Genomic DNA, 24,018 nt, shown 5'->3' on the forward strand with positions numbered 1-24,018 from the left:
GCCGTTTTAAAACGAGGCCAAACATGCACTAATCATTTTGGCTTTTATATTCTAACATATTTATTTGACTACCAATACTCTTAACACCATGCGAGAACTTATTCTGTTTGATATTGTTTGGCATATACCGGTTGTTGGCAAGAATAAGATACAGTGTTTAGATGGCTCAATCATTTAGCAGAAATATTTTCAATTTATCATTCATAGATTAATATTCCCCTTTGTAATTTACTAAATTTTGATGGAGAAGAACTCAAGAATCATCAAAAATGAGGAGCAGACGACAAATGAAATTTAAACTCTGCAATATTATTGGAGACTTCCAAGCTTTTACTTCAATTTTGGATTTTGATATATTCTTTTTGAATATTTAAGGTTCAGGGTTTGGTGCCCACGTGTCTTACACTTCTTTTCTTTGTTTAAAATTTGGGTGTAGTTTTTTGTTTGTTTATAGAGTCGGCTGTCTTCCCTCTTTGTCTTTAATCCAACTCTTAAAATAAATTAAACCTCATTATGCCCCTCTTTTTTTTTTTTTTTTTTTTTTTTAATTTAATTTAATTTATTTTATTGATAGGATTTAAATGAATAGTGACACCATGAAAGTAGATTTTTATCTTCAAGTTAATATGAGTTATTTTATAGGCACAACAAATGTCACATATATAATATATATATATATATATTTTACCATTCACAATAAGTAATGCTACAAACATGGCAAGTTTTTATGGATTCTTATAAATCTAGAATATTAATGCTGATAAATGAAACAAAACAAAAAAAAAAAAATTAAAAGACAAAACCAACTGCACACCAAATTTCATAATTTGTTAACTTTTGCAAGTACTATTTTTTTAGAAGTGTTATTTCTATAACATTTTCACAATAAATATTAGGTAATAAGTTGTTATTATTTTATTGATTCTAACTACTTGGAATTTGTTGCGAAAGTATTGTGAATATAGTTTTTTTTTTTTTTGCCATTCACAATAAGTAATGCTACAAACATGGAAAGTTTTTATGGATTCTTATAAATCTAGAATATTAATGCTGACAAATAGAACCAAAAAAAAAAATAAAAAAAAATAAAAGACAAAACTAACTGCACACCAAATTTCACAATTTGTTAACTTTTGCAAGTACTATTTTTTTTATAAGTGTTACTTTTACAACATTTTCACAACAAATATTAGGTAGTAAGTTATTATTGTTTTATTGGTTCTAACTACTTGGAACTCGTTGCGAAAGTGTTGTGAATATAGTATTTTTTTTTTTTTTTTTTGCCATTCACAAAAAATAATGCTACAAACATGGCAAGTTTTTATGGATTCTTGTAGATCTAGAATAAGTTTTTATGAATTCTTATAGATCTAGAATATTAATGCTTTACAAATAAAGCAAAAAAAAAAAAAATAAATAAATAAAAGACAACCAACTACACACCAAATTTCACAATTTGTCGGCTACTCAGAATTGCACAAAATCAACAAGTTATGAAATTGAGTGCGAGAATCGGTTACCGTTAAACAAATGGAACTTGTTTTTTTATTTATTTTTTAACTTTAAAAAAAATGCTAATAATAAGAGGAATGATCACAATCACGTTAAAAAAAAAAACCCAACTTTGACTCCACTTTTTTGTAATACAAGTCTCTGACACCTAATTGGTCCGTCACCGACTGCCCACCTTAACATGCGTCAGTAAGTCGTTTTCCCTTCCTCTCGTAACACAACGTGTGTTTCGTTTGTGTAAATTCAAAGCAAAAAATGGATTTGGAAAGTGAATTAAGGACTTATTAGAGACGTAAAAGGTCCTAAGCTGTTTCAACTAAAACACTCCAAACTCTCTCTCTCTCTCTCTCTCTCTCTCTCTCTGCATATTCCTCGCATCTCTGGGAATTCAAAATCCCATAAAAACAGGGAAAGCGGAATTCCAATTCCCACACATTCACAAAAACAGAAAAAGAACTCCAAATTCTCAGACTCTCTGTGAGAGAGAGAGGAGGAGAGGGAGTTTGAATTCATTCCGGTCTCGGAGTTGCGGATCTGGCGGGAAAAGTTGGGACGAGTTTTCTTGGATAAATGCAATTTTGGTTGAAAGTTTAGGTGTGGTAAATTGTTTTACAATTTTTTGTTTGGTTGATTCGAAATTTGGCTTTTTTGTGTGTGTTGGTTTTGGCCGTAGGAGTTGAGCTATGGTGATGAGATAGCAAGATCTGAGCTGTGTGTGTGTTGAATTTGATTCTGTTTGATTTTTGGTTTTAGGGTTTTCATCAAAATGTTTTGATTTTTGTTGTCTCAGTAGTGAGATCTGGTGAATTGTGTTTATTTGTGTTTGCGTTTTTTAATGAAAGTTGATTGAATAATGGTATATCTGCAAAATTTTGCATCTGGGTTTTTATTGGTGATTGATAAATGATAATCTAATTCGAGTTTATGCTCTGTTTGGGGAAAAGAAAAAGATTACGGACCTTAGAAATTCACTTTTGTTCAATGAAAAAGATTACCTTTTTATTGATTGGAGTCTAGTTGACAGAGAACTTTCCATTTTATCCCAAAAATATGATTTTTTTTAAAGATTGAAAGTCTTGATTTATTTTTATATCACACATTTCCAATCAGCCAAATGGGCCTTTTTTTTTTTTTTTTTTTTTTTTTGGTTGATAAGTTAAAAATGGGGTATTAGCATTTCCTATGTTGTTTTGATGTGAGTTTATATCATACAGAACTTATACTTTTAAGGTTTATTGACACAGTTTGTGGTTGGTAGGTATGCTTATTCTTTGGATAGTTTTAGTTTTGGAGCTATTTTTTTTTGTTCAATCTATACAGGGCTGGTGATTATTTCTAATTAGTTTTTGTTTGTAGGTACAATTTTGTGTAGTGTGACAGTTAGGGGGAAAATCAATGAAGAACGGGGTGGTAGAATGCAGTGTCTGCCATTCGAAGTTGGTTTCCCCAACCACCAAAACCGTGTCAAGGGCTTATGACCGATACAAGAGCAGGGTATCGTCGAAGCAACGTGCCCTCAACATTGCTTTGGTTGTTGGTGATTGTATGCTAGTTGGTCTACAGGTGAAATTCCTATCTTAACCAGTAGAATTTCTACTATCATAAACCTTACGTATTGATAATTTACAAAATGTTTGATAGTCATGCGTTCTATGCTTATACTAGTTTATAAATCTCTTGCACCCCCATGCCCTCCCCAACCAACCAACATAAAAGAATTTGTCTTGTTGAATTCTATGTCTTTTATGCTCTTGGGCATGTGAATAAACTGTCTTCCACTTATCATCTTATGGTTATGGGTGTGGGATTTGGGTCAAACATGCAACATGTAGTGAATAGTTATGTTTCATAAAGTAAGCTAGTAAAATTTCTTAGTTCAATAGGAACTCTTTAAGATGCTTTTTCTTATTGTTTATGATGAGACCATAAAATATGGCAAAACCTGTACCAAGAATTGGTTTCACATGTTGGTTTGTCAAGTTAATATTCGTGTTTAAGGATATATTTAATTTCAAATGATGTGTTGTAGTAACTCAAGTGCACTTCCCATGTTCCTAGGTTGCAATGTTTCTTAGATTGCTACCAATAAAATTTCTTACAAAATAAAATGTTCCAATATGCTTCAAGTTGCTTATTTCCTGTTAATAAGAAGAGAATACTGGCAGCAAAACCTGATGGGCTCTTATATTGTTTCAGGGTACTTAATTGTGAGATCTTGGTCCAGAATATTATATTGAATGCTTTAAACTTTGCTATGATTCCTTTAGGAAGTTCTCTGTCCTTTTTTCAAGGTCATCTGATATATTTAATGCCTTTTTTATTCCCCTGCAGCCTATTCTAGTTTATATGTCCAAGGTGGATGGGAGCTTCAAGTTTAGCCCAATTAGCGTTAATTTTTTAACAGAGATTACAAAGGTTTTCTTTGCTATTACTATGCTCTTGCTACAGGTACATTTGAAACTTCTTTATCTCTTTTTATTTGTTATTCCTATAAGAACATATATAAATTGAGCTTCACAAGTAAGGCAAACCACTTTATTGACAGGAAGATCTTGAGTCAATTGAGTTATTGTTAGAGTTATTGTTATTCCTTAATGTTGTTGGGTTCTAGCATATGATGGAGATGGTAGCGCAGTTTGTTTTTGTTTTTGTTTTTGTGTGTGCATGTGTAAGAGAGAGTGAGAGGATTTGGTGGGTGGGGGAGAGGAGAGAAAGGTTTGATTTTATAGTTGGAATAACTTTTTCATAGCCTATTTTATCTTGGGGGTAGTTTTCAGAAAATCCATTATGTTACATATCTTAAAGGGCAAGAGGTTTTATTTATCTTGGTGAGGTTTTTGTTGATTTTTCAGGCAAGGAATCAAAAAGTTGGGGAGAAGCCTCTACTCTCAATTTCCACATTCGTGCAGGTAATAGTCTGTCATTGTTATCATCCAATTTATGTTTTTAAAATTTTGAAGTAAGATGGACTCTGAAAAAAGGCTATTCATATGTTGCAAAAGTCTTAGCTTTTAGATGTGAAATATTTTAATAACAATGAATTTAACCATGCTTTTGCAAGTTTCAGATTTATTGATGGAGAAGATAACTGTTTAGAATTAGAGTTCTGCATTTGGGGTGTTATATAGTATTACATTGCACACTGCAAATTGTGGTTGACCTTGGATTCACAAATTATTAACAAGGGAACTAAAATGATATTTAATAATGGATATGTGAATGAATATTTGCTGGATGTAAATATGAATTTCTCAATATGGCTGCAATGGAAGGCAACATGAGGTTCCCTTTTTTATACAGTCTCCAACTGTATTGGACTCCTCAGGTGCCAAGTTTCAGAAGTAATCAGGCATCATTTTGATGGTGATGAAATCAGTTTTGTAGTTATGAGTTAAAAGAAGTTATTGCTGTGCCTTTTAATTTTTCCTGCACAGAAAATTGTAGATATTTGTTCCCACTTACTATCCGCTATATATGAAGCTCAACAACATAGATCTTTGACATGGATATAAGATAATGGGTTTGGTAAACTCTGCATGATTGGCCACTGTTGTTTATTGGGCCTTTTTATAGGCTTCTAAGCAATGAAACTGTGATAGATTAGTCCTGTAAAACTTCTGGTAGTGTAGGCCAGTTGATTCCTTGAACGAGTCCCACCCCCCCCACCCCCCCCCCCCCCCCCCTCTCTTCATGTCATGATATTGTGGTACTTAGATTATGAGTGATCTTTTTCAGTTTGGTCTGCTTATTCTCTAATTTGAAATTCGGATTTTTATATATTAAAAAATATTCTCATCCTTTGTATTTGTCACCCATTTTTGAGTTAGCATGTTGCTAACTTTGACATCTCACACGTGAAGACCTCTAATTTCAGAAGGTTGTTTTCTTATTCTTGCAGGCAGCTCGAAACAATGTGCTTCTTGCTGTTCCAGCACTTCTTTATGCTATCAATAACTATCTAAAGTTCACAATGCAGGTAAGATTCCTATATAGGTCCTCTTACCATATGTTTACGCTTTTAGATAGCATGTCTATCTCTCTTTTTATCTATCTATTATCTATCTATACAATATAATTTAATAAAGTTTTAATCTTTTCTTTGAATATAGACTTGATTATTCTGCAAACTTTGTATTTCAATACCATGCATAGACCAGTGCCTGGAAGTGTTGGCCACCTAGGCTGTCTTTTTTGGGCTAAGAGTCTGTGTGTGTTTGCACTGCAATGGCAGTATTCTAGATACTCAATGGCTTAGGTTTGTTGGTTTTGAGATAGAATAATCTGAGTAAAGAGACTGGAATGCTGCAAATAGCAAATGAAAAAGAAAATAGAGAGGGGAGAAAGATCAACTTGGTATCACCTTAGGGTTCTTGAGCATCACACCCAAGTGATGGGTGCATCATGTATCAAACAAGCAGCTGGGTTTTCCATCCTTTTTCTTAACTGCTGAAATATCAATAAACTATATATAGGCATCTACCTATGCAGCTTTGGGACCAAGTTTCTCAAAGTTAATTGAGCATGCAATTGAAGTGCATCCAAAATGGCCCACATATCAACCAAAATCAAGAAATAAAATCCAGAAAATTGGTCATATGTATAATTAGGCGCAACTAAAGCTGCTGGGAACAATGCAAAAAATCCAAAATACCCCTGAGTATCTGACTTGAAAAATTATTAACTATATCTTGGAGCAATATTTCAGCTCCTTGAGCAAGTTCCATTTGAGAGTATTGTGAAATTATTTTGTTTGCCTTTGAATCAGCTTATCTCATGTAATAATTTTCCACCTCCATTACATATTTGGGTCATGCTCATCCACGCGAATAGACTCTGATTAAGACTGGAATATCTATGGTCTATCTCCTGTGATGGTCCTTGGGCTCTGATTAGACCAGAATTTTAAGCTCTTAGAGCCATTGCAACAAGAAAAGGATTAGTGGTTTGTGCAAATATCTGGAAACAATGTTTGTAGATGTAATGTGCGGTGTTCCTTCAATGTATATTATGTATGCCATGTTATGTACATATGGCAGCTGGTTACCTGCCTAGGCTGGTGTCTGCAATCTGCACTACCAAATATGGTTGGGTGTGTAGGCTTCCTAGGTGTTTTGACATCATTTGCTGCTTTTTATTTAGAATAGAACTGTCTTTATCATAAGTTATTCTGTTACTGGCATTTTCAGGACTTGTGTGTTTGTCTAAAGTTATAAATTGATTGATATAAGGTCATCTGTTATGCAGCTATATTTCAATCCTGCGACAGTGAAGATGCTGAGCAATTTGAAGGTATTTTGAGATTTATTGCTTTTGTAAATGGTATTTTAGTGATATTACTTGCCATTTTCTTAGCTTTGCTATTTGTATCTCTCATGGCCACTAACATTACCTGCTGTGAAAAAAATGCTCATTTGTATTACATTTTACATTGTCCGCTAATGATACTAGTTTAGCTGGATTCAACAGAATTCTCCTTACTTGTGTTATATTTTTGGCATATATGTCAAGTGTCATTTTCAATATCCTGTAGAAGCATACTTGTTATGGCTGTAAACATGCATTTTTAATCTTTTGATATTGAACGTTTTTTTTTATCAATATCAGAGGTACACAGTATCAGCAATTTTATTATGTGTCTTGCTTTTTATAATTTTATTTTGGTTATTATGTGGGCCCTTTTACAGTTTTGATCTTTACTCTTATTCAAGTTAGTTTTGAAGCTGAACTTCCACTTGGTATGATAGATGGTGTATTTGAGTGAGAGCAAGGAAACAAAAATACACAGGATCATATGGCTCCATCATGAGCTTCCATTATTGGCCCTTGTCATTAAGAGTAGGAAAAAGGAAACTCAAAAGAAAAAAATGAAGCCTTATAATATTGTTGCTTAATCTGAACTTTAGTTTTGTGATTTGGTGAAAACTGTCTTAATGTTCATTTTTAGTCTTATATATATTTTGTAGAAATAGTGAAAGTCTTGTAAAGACTTGATGTTTGGTCATTGACATGCAGGTTTTAGTAATTGCTGTTTTGTTGAAGTTTATAATGAGACGCCGGTTTTCCATAATTCAGGTTAGTATCATATATTAGTTGCACCTCATCTTGCTCAGAAATAAATTTTTCTTTTCTTTCTATTGTCGTTTGTTTTTCAATGTTGTATGAGAGCTTGGCAATGTTAACACCTTTGGGGTTCTCTATTGATAACACCTCTCTTTGCCTTGATAATGTATGGTATGTTGCTGATTCATTTGTTTTGCTACAGTGGGAAGCTCTTGCTCTGCTGCTCATTGGAATTAGTGTAAATCAGTTGCGTTCTTTGCCTGAAGGTACCACTGCTTTGGGTCTTCCAGTCGCAACGGGTGCATACATGTACACATTGGTCTTTGTAAGTAACTTCTGGTTTTTATTGCCCTCTTATTTAACATGGACAATTGGAATGCTTGATAAGAAGGAAGTTTGGAAACACTACTCTGTTTACATTGTGTTTCTTATTTTCAAAACTTATCTGTGGATTTTGGAGGCTAATGTAAATAATTTTATTTACAGGTAACTGTTCCATCTTTGGCATCTGTCTACAATGAGTATGCTCTAAAAAGTCAATATGATACAAGCATTTACCTCCAGGTAACATACTAGGATCATGTATAATTAATTTATTAGTTTCACTTGGTGCAACGATTTAAGGTTTAAAATTGCATTATTTGATCAAGGAATATAGCAAGTACGGTCTGTGCTTGATGTATAGTAAATATTGCTCTTTTATCAAACTATGAGTTATATGCAGTATGCCTGTTTTTCCCCTTGCATCATATGAAAATGGTTCGTTAATGCTTTTATGAATATCTGTGAGGGGTTACTCATTATGTTTGTCAAAGCATATTGAGTGAAATTTGGGTGTGGTTGTTCCCTAGGCTGGAAAGTGAAATTTTTGAAAATGAGATATAGTTTTAAGTTATAGCATAATTCACCAAAGAAAGTTGAAGGGCTCTTCGGTTCTGTTGTTGGAAGTCAAGAAAGCAAGTGTTTGTGGACCATGTCTGCTGGTGATAAATTCATTGGAGCTCCTGGTCCTGTCTTTTTGGGTTTGTTAGGGTCAGTTTGATTTAACTTAAAATCCCAGCTTACTTTCAACAGCTTATGTACAACTTTATAAAGCCTCGCCATTTCTATGTACAACTGTAGTTGCACACAACTTATTTTTCAAACAAAATAAACCAATGAAAATAAGCTCACCCAAACACACTCTTAATTGGTCTGAAGGAGATAAATTAGGAATTGTCCATATATTTGGGTCAGTTGGCCTTAGATTCAATCTACAAGATCCTAATTCTGTTTGTAATGTTCTTTCCATATCTGACATACAGAATCATGTTGTATTTCAGTTGCAATATCTGTTAATTAATGAAAGTATATAAAGGAAGTTAATGTCTACAATTTGAATCTCTGTAATTTTGGCTTGCAGAACTTATTTTTATATGGGTATGGTGCTATATTCAACCTTCTAGGAATATTGGTAACTGCCATTGTCAAAGGTATGCACATGAATCTTTATTTTTAATACCATGTCATTTCAGATAATACTTGACAAGAAAAAAAAACATGGCATTTCAGATTATATTGGCACAACCAACAAATATAGCTAAATGAAGGAGTAGTATTCTGTATCATTATTATATAAAAAACTGGTTCTTTGCGGATACTTCCCAATATGTATATGATACTTGGACATATCCAGGATTTAAAACTAGATCTTTTAGCACTGAAATTCATAGAAAAAGGTTTTGGGCACATCTGGTTTGATAAAATAAAAATATTTTTTTTTAATTGTAGAAACAGGAATATAATTGTCAGGAGAAATGCAAGGAGTTTTTATGTCAACATTTTCTTTTCCCTTTTTCCATAAATGGTTTGTTATTCCATTATGTGTTTAAATGTATCTGTGCCATACCCTTTGTTCCTGCTTCATGGATATTAAGGAGGATGTTTGAGTTCAATTGAAATGAAGCCTCTGATAGTATATTGGCACACAGTTGTCCATTTTCCTTGTGGGGTTTTCTCTATTTTTCATGCTTGTATGCTATCATTCAATTCTGTTATTATTTATGACTCTATCCATGTGAAGAGTTTTCTGCTTCACTCAAGTTCATTTGACAGGAATTTTTTTTTTTTGGATTGGTAAAGAAAATATTATTCAAATTCATAAAAAGGAGTCACCCAAATATACAAGAAGTATATAGCAGGGGACCAAAACAAATAAATACACAGCATCCATCAAATCATAAACCAAAGAAATAGAAGGATTTCTTATGATAGACATCCAATCCGATAGTGTTTTAAAGAATTTCTTTTTTTAAGTCTACTATTGTCCTTTTAGAGTCTTCAAAACACTGATTATTTCTTTTCCGCCAAATGCACCACATCAAACAATAAGGGACAACCATCTAGATAAAACCATTATGATGGCGGCCAAATTTTCCTTGCCAACATGCTAGGAGCTCAACTACAGTACAGTCTTTTGGCATTTCCCAATAGAATACCAAACAAGGTGAACACCATTGACCACAACTCAAAAACAATAGGGCAATTTAATCAAAAATGATCTACTGATTCTCCATTCCTTTTGTACGTATAGCACCAATCCAGAATCCTCACCTTCCTCTTACATAAATTATCAATAGTCAAAATATTTCCCAAAGCTGCAGTCCAAATAAAAAGCACAACTTTGGAAGGAACCTTTGCTTTCCAAATGCTTCTCCAAGGGAAGGATTCATTACATACACCAAACAAGGCCCTATGATAACTGCTCACCTCAAAGCCCCTACTCTTAGCAGGCATCCAACATTTCTTATCCTCACCAATACCCTGCCCTGCAACGAGACTCCATATATAACATCCAAAAAATTAGACAAAGATTCCCATTCCCAATCTTGAATTGCATGCAAGAACTCCCAAGTCCCAATAATGAACCCCATTAGGGAATTGCATGAGATCAGCCACATAAGCTTCCTTGACACTGTCGACTCTGAATAATTTTGGAAAACACACACTCAAATGATTCTCCCCATACCAGGCATCATGCCGAAATTTCACTCTAGTCCCAGCTCCAATCTCAAATTGAATATAGAGAAAATGTAGACCAACCAATACTAATAGTTTTCCATAAACTCACCCCATAGGAGCCTGGAATAGAATTAGAGCACCAACCTCCCTCCTCACTTCCTTATTTAACCCTTATTACCCTTCTGCATAATGCTTCTCTTAGACCCAAATCTCCACAACCATTTTCCCAACAGCATCTCAGATTTCTAATTGCTAGACCCCCAAACTTAATAGGAGAACATACCTTAGACCAATTCACTAGGTGAAGTTTTGAATCATCTCCCAAACCATTCCAAAGAAAATACTGTTGAAGTTGTTCTATATGATTTGCTTTATCTGTTGAATTTGGAAAAGGGAAAGAAGATAAGTAGGTAGACTATATAGAGTACTTTTTATGAGAGTAAGTCTACTCCCTTATGAGAGATGCAACCTTTATGGTGGATTTTGGGTTCAAAATTTTGGTTTTTGTGGAAATGCGTCCGTGTGTCTTGATAGGAACATTTTTGTTTAACATTCTTGGTAAATAATGGTACTATTTTTGTGCATTCAATTAAAGGGTTGTAGGAACGAAAACTTAATTCCAAGTGCCTCTGTTTTTTTTTTTTTTTTTTTTTTGTAATCCATATGTGTTCTGATCATGTTATATTTTATAAAATATGTTTGAAACCTATATATTTGGACATATATATTTGGACCTGAATTCATCTATCTTTATATCTAAGGTATACGACTATTATGTTCAAAAGTTACTACAATGTTAATCTTTTTCTTTTATGGATTTGAACCTAAGATCAATCTACTAACTAATTTGCCTCTGGTGCTAAATTCCTACTTAAATCATTGGAAGATAATCCTATTTTGTCCCGGTAGGCTGTGGTTACCTGATTAAACTACTCCTTCCTAGTATATAATGTTCATAGTGTACGCATTCAATAGAATGTGCAAGTCATGACAAGGGACGTGTGAACCTGACACAAGTACTAGCTCTTTATGTATAACTATTTACTTTAAACTCAGTTTATTTGCAACCAGATGGCATTTATCACAAAAAAGAATTTCTACCCATGAAGGCAACCACACAAATGATAATTTGATTAATATTTCAATCAAAATAGAATGGGTCAAGTAAATTAGTAAATAAGTGCATCTCTAGTGATGTGTGATTGAAGGCACCAAATAAAATACAAAGAAAATCTTATGAGGTGGTGTTTTGGCCGTCACTGATTTGTGATGAAAATTTTGGGTAGGTAGCATCCAACATATTCAGATAATAAGTTCAGCTGGTGGATAATTGGCAATAAAAAAAGGAGAAAAAAGATACAGATTGCCTTTGTGAGAAGTTGGTGTGTCATTAAGGGCAAAGAAAGTGGAATGTTGTTTGAGATGATCTAGCCACATGAAAAGAAGAATAAAGAATAGGCTAATCAGAGAAGTGAATGTCAAGAAAAAGGTTTCATGTTGCTGATTGCAAAAACTAGTTGGGATCATGGCCTTAGTATTTTACATAATTATGTGGCATTCTCTTTTCCTTTTCTAATAAGTTTTTTTTACTTATAAAAAGAGAAAAAAAAAGAAAAAGAATTTTTTTTTTTTGCAGTTTAATTTATTCAACTGTACTTTAATTTGGTTGGCAGTTAACTTCCTTACCATTTGGTTGATTATGTTACATAATTAACTTGCTTAGTTGTAGCTGAATATCTTTGTGTTTCCTTCTCTTCTTTTAGGAATTGCTTATATTCAGTTAGTGTAGAAAATAGCTTTAGTTAGCCTTCACAGTTTTCTAAATCTAGAAAGATAGGTACATTTAGATATGTTTGGGAAAAAGAATGACCTGTTATTAGTCCGGCAGAGAATAAATTGTGTTGATATATTTCTTGTCAACCTACTGTGCAAATCCCTTAGCCAAATTGAGGAAATTAATGAAAATGAAAATGGCAGTCCATCATGGAAAATGATAGTAAAATTTAATGTAGTAAAATTTAATGGCTGCTTCTGATACTATAATTGGTTTTGGCTCCCTTTTTCTGAACATTCTGTTTGGAATAGGGATAGATGACCCACAGAGACCCATCCTGACCCACGCCTAATGGTTGAAGGTTTGGGGTGGGTCGTGTGTACTCTTCGTCACCCATCCTGGCTCCCCTGCCCTGCGTCCACACTGATTATTAAAAATATTAAATATTTTATTTTTATGGCTTAAAAATATTGAAAGGTATGTAACAACAGTATCACTCATCACTTTTCATTCACAAACCCTAGCCACCCTTCCTTCCCTCTTTCTCTCCCTCTCTTTCTCCATTGATTAGTTATCAAAACCTAGCCCCCATCCCTCCCCCCTCTCTCTCCTTGCTGTCAATCTCTATCTCTGATGCCATGGAGGCTATATTCATCAACGGTAATGATTCTTGTCTTCCGATGACCCCAAATCCAATAACTCTTATTTCCAAAGACTCCTATGAGGCTATGACCTCAAATCCATAGTTTGTAGCTGGAGTTGTATGATTTGCAGAACATCCTGCCAAGTTAGGATAAATAATGGTTTGGTTGGTGGGTATTTTGTGGTTCTGTGTTGTGAAATTCAATGTTTGGTTTGTGATGTAGAAATTTTATTATGAAATATATATGAGACCATATTTTTCTAATTTTGCCTTGTTAGTTACTCCCTGCCTTATTTATTTATTAATAAACTCTCTGCTTATTCTAAATTGTTCTATTCTCTGAAGAGTTTTGTTCCATGTGTAATTGATGGATGGGGTAGTGAGGAATGATGATTGGATTAAAATTTCCTCATTGAATTTCGTTATTTCCTTTAGAAGGGTTTTCATGCATGTCTGAGCACATCCAAATCTGGGTCAATAAATTTTCTATTTTCTGTTTTCTGTTTTGCACAAAGCAATTAAATAGTGTTAGTCAAAATCTATTAGCAAGTAGTTAATTATAAACTTTGAAAGGGGATCCAGAGTATGTAAGTTTAGAATTTGAAAGCAATTGCCAAGAACGGATGAGGTGGGATTAGGAGGAATTTTGTAGTTCCAAATGATGGCAACAGGTCAGGTTGTGCAGGGGCAATGGTGGGGGTGGGGTCAAACCCCCTACCTCAAAGCAGGGGTGGGGGCGTCACCTGTCCCGTTGCCATCCCTAGTTTGGAAGGAGTGGAATAAGAAGGAGATCTTTAAAGGATATTTCATCTATTCCCTTGTTTGAGAGTTTAGTGCGTAGGAATGAAATGGCAGTGAGGGAATTGCCGATTCCATTCCATTCCTACGTAAGCATTCCTCCAAAAAATGGGAGAAACACTCATTCCTGAAGATGAAATACGGATTTTATCCTTTTTTTTTTTTTTTTAAAGAAAAAAAAGGGCAACTGAAAGTTGAAGGGTATATACAATTGTATATTTCTTTGATTTCTATTCTGTCTTTGATAAACTTCCACATGCTAGGAAAAGTACACCATATTCGATTCCATTCCTTTATGATCTACCTATTCTATTCTTTTATATGCTCCCAAATATAGTGTAAAACTAAAAGCCCATTTTGATTTTTTATTGATCTTTGTCTTTGAGAACAATGTGAAGTACAATGAAGTCATTTTTATCTAACTCATAAATGTACCCCTTGCCAATAAACTGTTGCATTTTTTGTAATCAAACTAAGCTGTGGGCCTTAGAAATCACAATGTTAAATTTTCAGGTCCTAGTAGCTTTGATATCTTAGAAGGTCATTCAAAAGCTACCATGCTTCTGATAGCTAACAATGCAGCACAAGGAATTCTATCATCATTTTTCTTCAAATATGCAGGTAATAATATGTTTACCTATTTGTTAAATGTATTTAACGACTTATTTTATTTAATAAAATTCTCTGTTACTTATAAAAAAAATTATGTATATAACTATTTCTTCCTCTCTCTCTCTCTCTCTCTCTCTCTGTTTGTGTGTGTGTTTTGTTTTGTCCCCCCATCCCCCCCACCACCGGTGGGTGTACGTGTTTAGCAATCATATTTATTGAGCTTATTCAGATGCATTTGAAATTTTCAGATACAATTTTGAAGAAGTACTCATCAACAGTTGCCACAATCTTTACGGGCATAGCATCTGCTGTGATGTTTGGTCATACTTTGACTGTAAACTTTTTGTTAGGAATTTCTATTGTATTTATCTCAATGCACCAGGTAATTTGAGACAAACTTTTTGGATGGATTAAAAGTGAGAAAAGAGAGAAGTGTTTTATTGTTAATCAGTCTTTTTGATCTTCTGCTTCTTTTTTCCCTTTAGTTCTTTTCACCCCTTTCTAAAGTCAGAGATGAACAACAAAATGGGAAGCTTGAACTAGTAGATGTTCATGAAAATCAAAGGTACAGGCTCATTTTTTGCTGATTTTTTGTGCTTTGATTTTTAAGAGTATCATTGGGCAATTGCTTCAGTTGAGGGTTTGGGGAAACCTCGTGACTTGTACATTCTTTATTCTACATTTTAATTATGAATTTGTTATTCCTTCTTCAGGCCAAAGGATTCTTTTATAAATATGGCAGCAGGAGCAAGTGAAGAGGTGTGAACCTGCAGTCCTTGTTTTGCAGAGTCGAATTCTATTATGTTATACTTTTGCTCACTATGTGCTTATTAATTTTCCCCTCCATAGGCAAGTCATCTTGTAGGATCTGATGAGAGAAAGCCACTTCTTCCCACCTGAGATTACTCTTTAAGTATGTTACTGACTCTCTATATGCTCTTGGTTTAATCTATGTTGCATTTGCTATCACAACATGCATATTGGAATCTTTTGAATTTAGACTGAAGCCAAACACTTCAATTTAGACTGTACATCTATGCTTCTTTCTTGGGTGTGCATTTTGGGTGCTGGGTATTCTTCAGGAGCCAAATATGTCTACTGATCTTAATACTTTGGAATAGGGACAAAAGGTTAATTCATCAAAGCATCCAATTGTATTGCTAGTTTAAGTTGGTCTCAGGAGGGGGTGGTGGAAAGTTTATGCCTTACCCAGCAATTTTAGTTTAACAGGCCAACTAAAATTTTCTTGGTAATGCCTGCTTTGGTGGAACTGATGGGTAGCTGGAGATGGAGGCTTGGGAATAATTTCCCTCATGATTCTATATTCGAATGCTACCTGATACAAAAACATTAGTGATATTTTGATCTTTAATCTTTTTTTCATTTACAAGGAAGATGCTCTTAATAAGATGTATGTATGACATTAGAATGGTATACTTTCTGTTTCTTTATTCAATTGCCACCCAATATATAATCAAGCTTTATTATTTTGAATGTTATTGCAGGAACTTTCTTCGAAGAAATTCTTTTGGCAGGATTTATAGGATGGTACAAAAGATAGCCAGGTCTCCAATCACTCAATAAACTAAAATTAAGAAAAATAGCCTTCTACTTTTTTGGGATCCCTTGCCCATTAATGGGATTTTCTAGTTGGGGCGTAAAGCTTTTCATGGATGAATGTGCAGCATAGAAGCTGGTGGGTGACCTGGGTTTTTGCTGCTCTGAGATTTTGATAGGGAGACATACCTGTCTTCCTGCCCGGATCTCCAAATTCCTGCCCCTAATTCAATACACCTATTTGGTTTTACTAATGGTGAATGTTTTAAAAAATATATATATTAAGAGTTTCAAATATTTTTTTGACCCCGTTTCTTCCCAATATATCATTTTTTATATAGAAAGTGTTTTGATATTGATACTAGACTGCTGCGGGAAAAAAGAAAAAGAAAAAAAAAGAACTGTTCTTTATTCATTCTCAATATGAAAAGTGATATTTCAATTGTACAATTGAAAATTTTATACTTGCTACGCCCATTCTTTTCTCCTTTTCTTCTGAGAAAGTAAAACGTGGGAGAGTCCTAACTTTTTGCTTAAACTGAGCAAAATGGACTTGTTGAGTCCTGGTTCTAGCCTTTTAACTTATTGTACGAAACAATTGTATTCCCTTTGTCTTCCTGGTACTCAATGGCTCAATCATGCATGCCTAAAAATTATTTAACTTATCATGGATACTAATTCCTTTAGGGTATGCTTGGAATGGAGAGGGCCAACCTGACGAGTGGATAGTGGGGAAGGTGACTAAAATATACCAAATTTAGTACATTTTGATTTTTGTCAACTTCACTCTCCTCTTCCTCGTCTTCCTTTGTTCAAATATATAGTCACAGTTTCTTTTTCACTAATGACCTGTTTGAATGGAGGGGGGAAGGAGGGGGAATGGAGGAAAGTAGAGTAGAGTTGTCTAAAAATAATCTAATTTTGTACTAAATCTACTTTACTCTACACTATTCTCCCTCTCTCTCTTTTAATCCAAACGGATTATAAGAATAAGATCACTAGGTCAATATTTTCTGGTTCAGTTAGTTCTGAGATGGGTTCAGAAGACGTTCTTTTTCACTAATAATAAGAACAATAAGGGACTCTAAATATGTGTAACAGAAGATTAGTTAAGTCAGTTACTCTATTTTTCAATATGTTGTAACTTGTAACTAATTGGAGTTTGTCAATTTGTTAGAGGTTTGTTGCTTTTTGTTTTTTAGAGCTTGATTAAGATTAGTTATACGGGCTCTTCTTCATGGGCTATTAGTTAAACTAGTTGCAAACACCGTGCGCTGTAAGAGCTGCTTTACAAAAAGAATTGGAAATGATCTAGCAACAAATTAGTTATAGTATTGGATATCCAAACTGGACATGTTATAGATTACTGACTGAACCTTTTTGCCTTCTCTTAAATCTACCTTCTTCTTCAAAATGCACTTCTTACTAGAGTTTTAATTGTCACTAGTCGTCGGCCCAAGCAATGACTGAGGCAATTTACAATTCTGTTTTTTGTTTTCTGTTGAGATATATATATATATATATATATATAAATTTGTATTATGTAAAAATTATAGGTTTTTCTTCCAACCAACATAAAGAGCTTGTTTTACATCATTTTATTTTTTACTTTTTATATTAACTATTTTGAATGCTTGTATGAAAATATATACTATCATTCTTGTTAGAGATTGAAGAGGGTAATAAATTTTTTTATAAAGGAATTTTTGTCATGGTATGTCGAATAACTTATACATTGCAAGACGAGATTTGCATGTCAATAGAAAAAAAGTTTTCATCTGCTTAGTTGTATCATTTAAAAGTTTATGAGAAACATAGTTATAGCAATCTTCTAATTTTTATTTGACTTAGAAATTGGACTTCTAATTCAAATTATATCATATCAAAACACTAAAATTGTGTAATTCACTAAAAAAAAAAAAAAAAAAAAACTAAAATGCTAATATTAGCTAAGATGGGGAAAAAAAAAAGCATAAGAAAAAAAGATAATATCACAAATCATTAAATTAAATAATTAAAAACAATACCATTTTTTCATCTATATTTTTTAATAAATTCAAATATAGAATAGATAATTTCAACCCAAATCTGTCTTTTCTCATTCTTAAGTAAGTGCACTGAAATGGAACAAAAAAATTGGATGGAATGGACCGAAGTATGACCAAATAGACGAAAGTGGACTAAAATAGACCACATTAAATTGAAATAGATTGAAGTGGACTGAAGGGGACTAGATTAGACCTAATGGACTAAATCATCAGCCACGTGACCCTCTTTTCTTTTCTTTTATTTAAAATTTTAATTTATTAATTTGTTCTTCTAATTTCTTGATAATATTAAATTTATTAACTGATTGGCCTTACACATTCATCTTGGATGATTTTTTTCCCTAATAATATCTTGGACGATTTAATATTACCAAAAGATATTTAGAGGAACAAATCAATAAAAAAAAATGGTGACATGGCTGATGATATGACTCAATACGAGTGAGGCTAGTGGCAGAGCCAAGATTTTAATTCAGGGGGGCAGGATTTAAAGATAGAATTAAAAAAGAAATTTTAAAAAAATTGACATAATAACAAAATAAATAAATCAATCAATCAATTACAAATATATATTTCATCTCATCAAAATAACAAAACAAAAGTAACCAATTCATATTTACTAACAATCAAAGCAAGAGATTAATCTGAATATATCATGTTTAAACATTTAATTTGATTCTTTAAAATNATATATATATATATATATATATATAAATTTGTATTATGTAAAAATTATAGGTTTTTCTTCCAACCAACATAAAGAGCTTGTTTTACATCATTTTATTTTTTACTTTTTATATTAACTATTTTGAATGCTTGTATGAAAATATATACTATCATTCTTGTTAGAGATTGAAGAGGGTAATAAATTTTTTTATAAAGGAATTTTTGTCATGGTATGTCGAATAACTTATACATTGCAAGACGAGATTTGCATGTCAATAGAAAAAAAGTTTTCATCTGCTTAGTTGTATCATTTAAAAGTTTATGAGAAACATAGTTATAGCAATCTTCTAATTTTTATTTGACTTAGAAATTGGACTTCTAATTCAAATTATATCATATCAAAACACTAAAATTGTGTAATTCACTAAAAAAAAAAAAAAAAAAAACTAAAATGCTAATATTAGCTAAGATGGGGAAAAAAAAAGCATAAGAAAAAAAGATAATATCACAAATCATTAAATTAAATAATTAAAAACAATACCATTTTTTCATCTATATTTTTTAATAAATTCAAATATAGAATAGATAATTTCAACCCAAATCTGTCTTTTCTCATTCTTAAGTAAGTGCACTGAAATGGAACAAAAAAATTGGATGGAATGGACCGAAGTATGACCAAATAGACGAAAGTGGACTAAAATAGACCACATTAAATTGAAATAGATTGAAGTGGACTGAAGGGGACTAGATTAGACCTAATGGACTAAATCATCAGCCACGTGACCCTCTTTTCTTTTCTTTTATTTAAAATTTTAATTTATTAATTTGTTCTTCTAATTTCTTGATAATATTAAATTTATTAACTGATTGGCCTTACACATTCATCTTGGATGATTTTTTTCCCTAATAATATCTTGGACGATTTAATATTACCAAAAGATATTTAGAGGAACAAATCAATAAAAAAAAATGGTGACATGGCTGATGATATGACTCAATACGAGTGAGGCTAGTGGCAGAGCCAAGATTTTAATTCAGGGGGCAGGATTTAAAGATAGAATTAAAAAAGAAATTTTAAAAAAATTGACATAATAACAAAATAAATAAATCAATCAATCAATTACAAATATATATTTCATCTCATCAAAATAACAAAACAAAAGTAACCAATTCATATTTACTAACAATCAAAGCAAGAGATTAATCTGAATATATCATGTTTAAACATTTAATTTGATTCTTTAAAATAAATGGAGAAAATAAATTAATGTAAAAGTATTAAAAATGTAGAAATATACCCGTAGACCGTAGTTGTATACATGTGTTGATTAAGGGTCTGTTTGGGAATAATTTACTCAGTTGAAAATGAAAACTTTTTACTAAAAGTGTAGAAAAAAAAATGGTTAAAAGTTAGGACCCATAAATATTACCAAAAAGAACCTAAAATTCAAAAATAACTGAAACTTTCATCATCTCCCAAACCGACACTAACTTGATTTGCTCTTAAAAAATATATATTAAATTCAACCTTTTTGTTCTCTATTCTTCAAAGTATTGAAAAGGCTAGAGTTTGAAAGTTCAAACAGAAAATTCGAGATGAGAGGAGAAAAAAATTAGTAAAGGGTTTAGCGTTTGAATTTGTTAAGGGCATTAATAAGTTAGTTTTTAAAAATAAAAAATAAAATTATTTTGTATAAATATAAGACCACAAACAAATGAAATTCCTTAAATGATAATAACAATAATAAATAAATAAATAAATAAAGGAATAAGCTTTCAAAATGTCATGAACAGTTGCAAAACCCTAGGACAAGATGAATATTATATAGTATAACTTGCCTCATACTCCATTACAAATTACCATGGACTAAGAAATGTATTCTTTTAGTTTAATTTTTAATTAAAAAAAAGATTTTTACATCTTCATTTGCCAATAGATTTATACGAAAACAATTGGATTGATGCCGTTTGGCCCATTATTTTAGGTCCATTTCGATTCATATCAATTTTCTAACTTGTGCAAAGTGAATTTGTGGGCCCTTTGGTGCATTTGGATTTACATATCAATTTTCTAACTTCTGAAAAGTGCAACGTAATTTGATTGCTTTTTCATTACTCGTGTCAAAAATTCAAAAATTCAACACTCTTTAAAATGGAATATGTCCCACTGTGACTTAAGTCTCTGGGTCTTATCACTGCTTGGAACAATGGAACTATAGAACATATAGTATGCATAAATTAAATAATAATATAATAATAAAGGTAAATTTCTTTAGTAACCATATGAAAACTAAATATCGAAAGTGTTTTGAATGATATAGGAAACTAATCACTAAGATTTTTTGGAATCAAAATGGTAACTATAGTATTATTACAATTTTTTTTTATAGGTATTGCTGCTACTACTACAATCTATAAATCAGATTCTTCAATGAGTGTGGGACATGCAGGACACTCTATTAACCGTGAAGTCTAGTTAAATACACCATTGTGCAAATGTCAGTATGAAAACTTCAACCTTCAACCGTTATTTTCACAAATTACATTACAATTATAAAACAAACAAATACAAATAAATTTGTCATGAAAACCAAAACTCATAAATCCTAATAGTTTTATCCAAATGATTTTTCAAGGGTTTAACATTTCCAAACTAGTCTGGTGTTATTGAAGGAAATAAAATGTCGTTTAAAATAAGACACAAACTCCATATAGCAATTACATAAATACATTTAATACGAAAAAAAATTAAAAGAGGATCATTGTTTTTGAATAAAGCCGATACTATTTTGTGGCAATAGAGGACGCAACAGTCAAATTTGCTCAATTGGTTCCTTAATTTAAGCAAGTCCACAGAGCCAAACTACTTTGTGAGAGGCCCAATAAAAAATGCAGAAGTTGGAAACTTGGAATATGAACAAAAAGAGCCAAAAAAATTTTACAGACAAGGAATAATCAATGCATGCATTACCAATAACCCTAGAAAAAAGAGAGTCCTTACTTTTTTGTGAGGTAATCGGAGCGACGGAGCGAGGCGGAGACGGAACGACGGGAGCGAGAGGCAGCGACGGCGACGGAGACGGAGACGGAGCGAGAGGGACTGAGCAACACCGACGGCGACGGAGCGAGATGACTGAGCGAGAGACTGAGAGTGAGAGAGTGTGAGAGCGACTGAGAGTAAGAGCGAGAGAGTGTGAGAGCGACTGAGAGTGAGAGCGACTGAGAGAGTGTTTTGAAACTTAGTTTTTTCTTTTTGAACGGGAGAGGTGACTGAGAGTGAGAGTGATCGACTGAGAGAGTGAGGAGTGATCGACTGAGTGAGAGGCGTGTTTTGAAACTTGTTTTGTTTTTGAAGTTTTTCTTGTGGGCGCGATGAGGGATGCATGTTCTGGGCTAAGTTTATTGCTTTAGAAAATGACTCCACTGGAGTCGTTTTCTCTTCTTAAAAAACAACTCCAATGGAGTCGTTTTCTATGCTAAAAAAAACGACTCCACTAGAGTCGTTTTTACAAGCATAGAAAACGACTCCACCAAAAAACTTCAAAACGACTCCATTGGAGTCGTTTTCTAATCTACACTCACCACTCATCTACTGTTTAAAACAGGAAAATTGAGTCCAATCCAGTCGATTTTGTAACCCCAAAAACGACCACACTAAAGTCGAATTGTTAGAAAAGAAATATGTTTAAAACGTTGCTTAACTAATAATATTGTTTGAAATTTATAGTTATTTTATAAAAAAATCCCCTTGTTCATACCAAAAATTTTCTTGAGAAACAAACACACAAAAAAACCCAAAAAATTCAGCTCAAAAATGAAATCATAAATCTCAAAACCCCCATTTTCAACCCCAGCAAAATCATCAAATCCCCAAGTCATAAGCCTAGAAAGTTCAAAACCAGAACATCATAAAATCCCAGAAGCCTCCTCTTGCATTTGCCTCTAGATCTGCTCCGCATCAACTCGAAGAAGATCTGGCTCCTACAAGTTTTTGTATCAAAATTTTCTCACACAACAAAACAAAAGCACAGAGAGAGAGAGAGAGAGAGAGAGAAAACCAAAACCTTTTGGAGACAATCGAGATTGAAGGAGAGGAGCTCGGAGAAGTAAGGTTGTTGAGCGGAGGAGGAGGAGGCAGAAGCGAAGGCGAGAGAGATGAGGCTCGATAGCGACGACGGCATCGTTTCCTCTGCTGCATTTTCCGAGTCCATTTCCAAAGAAGATCTACTCCGGTCGATGAGCTCTGAGAATCCGATCGACGGCGTCGTTTCCTCTTTGGATTTGTGATTGTGTTTTCTGGGTTGTTGCTGGTTTTGCTGAAGATGGATTGATGGGTTTGTGTTTGTATTTTTGCTGGATTTGTGTTTGTGTTCTTGCTGGATTTGTCAGCATTTGTATTTGTGTTTGTGTTCTTGCTTAATCTTGTGTTTGTTTTCTAAGAAAAAAAAAAAAGAAAGAGAAAATGTCAAATAAAGGACTCGGAAAATGCAGCAGAGGAGCAGATCATCTTTGAAGCATTTATGCCTTTCAATCTGCATTTACGCCTACAGATCTAATTGTTCTTATTTCGAGTCCATTTACGCCTGCATTCTGAGTCCATTTCCAAAGAAGTTCCGCCCCTCGTTCTTTACGCCTGCAGATCTTATTTAAGCCAATCTTATTGTTCTTATTGCTGGATTTTTAATCTGCATTTACGCATTTTTGTTTTTAGTTTTTTTATTTAGTTAAAATTAATAAATTTTTTTTTATTTAGATGTTAATGTGGTATTTTTTAATACCAAAATAAAATTTTTAATTATTATTTTAATGTGTCATCAGCTATGTCAGTTTTTTTTGTTAGTTGAATGACGATAAGGACATAAATGTCAAACCTAAATTGGTTTAGGGACTAAAAGTAATAAAATAAAAATATAATGACCAAAATAGAAATATCCTTAAAATATAAAAACTAAAAATGTATTTATGCCTTTATTTATTTATTTATTTTTAAGTTAATGTATAAAACAATTTAGTTTTATGTTATAAGGAGAGAGAAAAAGCTAACTGATTTTAGTAGGGTTCGAACGTGGGCAACATATTCCCCCACGCATGCCTTACACAATAATATTTAATAAATATCGGTTTGTTTAAAAAAAAAATCAGATAAACCTATAGTTGCGTTCCTAAATACGGATATTTAGTTTGTTTGGATATCACTTCTTTTACTAAACCTAAAAACATATTGTTGAAAGTACTGTAGATAAAAATAAAAGTTAACTGAAATAGTACAGTGAGGTCCATAAATAATATCAAAAAGTGCAGTGAAGCTCATAAATAGTAATAAAAATAGGTTGAATAATGAAATAATT

At 32.8% G+C, this 24,018-nt stretch overlaps 1 protein-coding gene across 2 annotated transcripts; it reads left to right on the forward strand.

The window, feature by feature from the left end:
- Nucleotides 1-1,798: 1,798 nt before the first annotated feature.
- On the forward strand, nt 1,799-16,265 carry LOC112010471 (CMP-sialic acid transporter 2). 2 transcript variants are annotated; one of them, XM_065779105.1, is made up of 16 exons: nt 1,799-2,111; nt 2,869-3,075; nt 3,844-3,960; nt 4,365-4,421; nt 5,411-5,488; nt 6,757-6,801; nt 7,525-7,584; nt 7,775-7,897; nt 8,059-8,136; nt 8,975-9,044; nt 14,301-14,408; nt 14,648-14,781; nt 14,885-14,964; nt 15,113-15,158; nt 15,249-15,312; nt 15,905-16,265. In XM_065779105.1, the coding sequence occupies exons 2-15, from the start codon at nt 2,908-2,910 to the stop codon at nt 15,297-15,299; spliced, it is 1,215 nt and encodes a 404-aa protein (XP_065635177.1). In that variant the 5' UTR covers nt 1,799-2,111; nt 2,869-2,907; the 3' UTR covers nt 15,300-15,312; nt 15,905-16,265. The 2 variants fall into 2 exon arrangements, with proteins under 2 accessions (XP_065635177.1, XP_023898582.1); XM_024042814.2 differs by having other exon boundaries at nt 1,800-2,106.
- The last annotated feature ends 7,753 nt before the right edge of the window (nt 16,266-24,018 follow it).

Source organism: Quercus suber, unplaced genomic scaffold, assembly GCF_002906115.3.
Source record: "Quercus suber isolate HL8 unplaced genomic scaffold, Cork oak 2.0 scaffold_199, whole genome shotgun sequence".
In the NCBI taxonomy this organism is placed as follows: domain Eukaryota; kingdom Viridiplantae; phylum Streptophyta; class Magnoliopsida; order Fagales; family Fagaceae; genus Quercus; species Quercus suber.

Bases quoted from the DNA above. Each gene is read 5' to 3' on its own strand.
- LOC112010471 (XM_065779105.1), top strand. From the start codon at position 2,908: ATGAAGAACGGGGTGGTAGAATGCAGTGTCTGCCATTCGAAGTTGGTT. The intron at 7,585-7,774 runs GTTAGTATCATA...GTTTTGCTACAG, and splicing joins GCCGGTTTTCCATAATTCAG to TGGGAAGCTCTTGCTCTGCT. The intron at 14,965-15,112 runs GTACAGGCTCAT...TTCCTTCTTCAG, and splicing joins GATGTTCATGAAAATCAAAG to GCCAAAGGATTCTTTTATAA.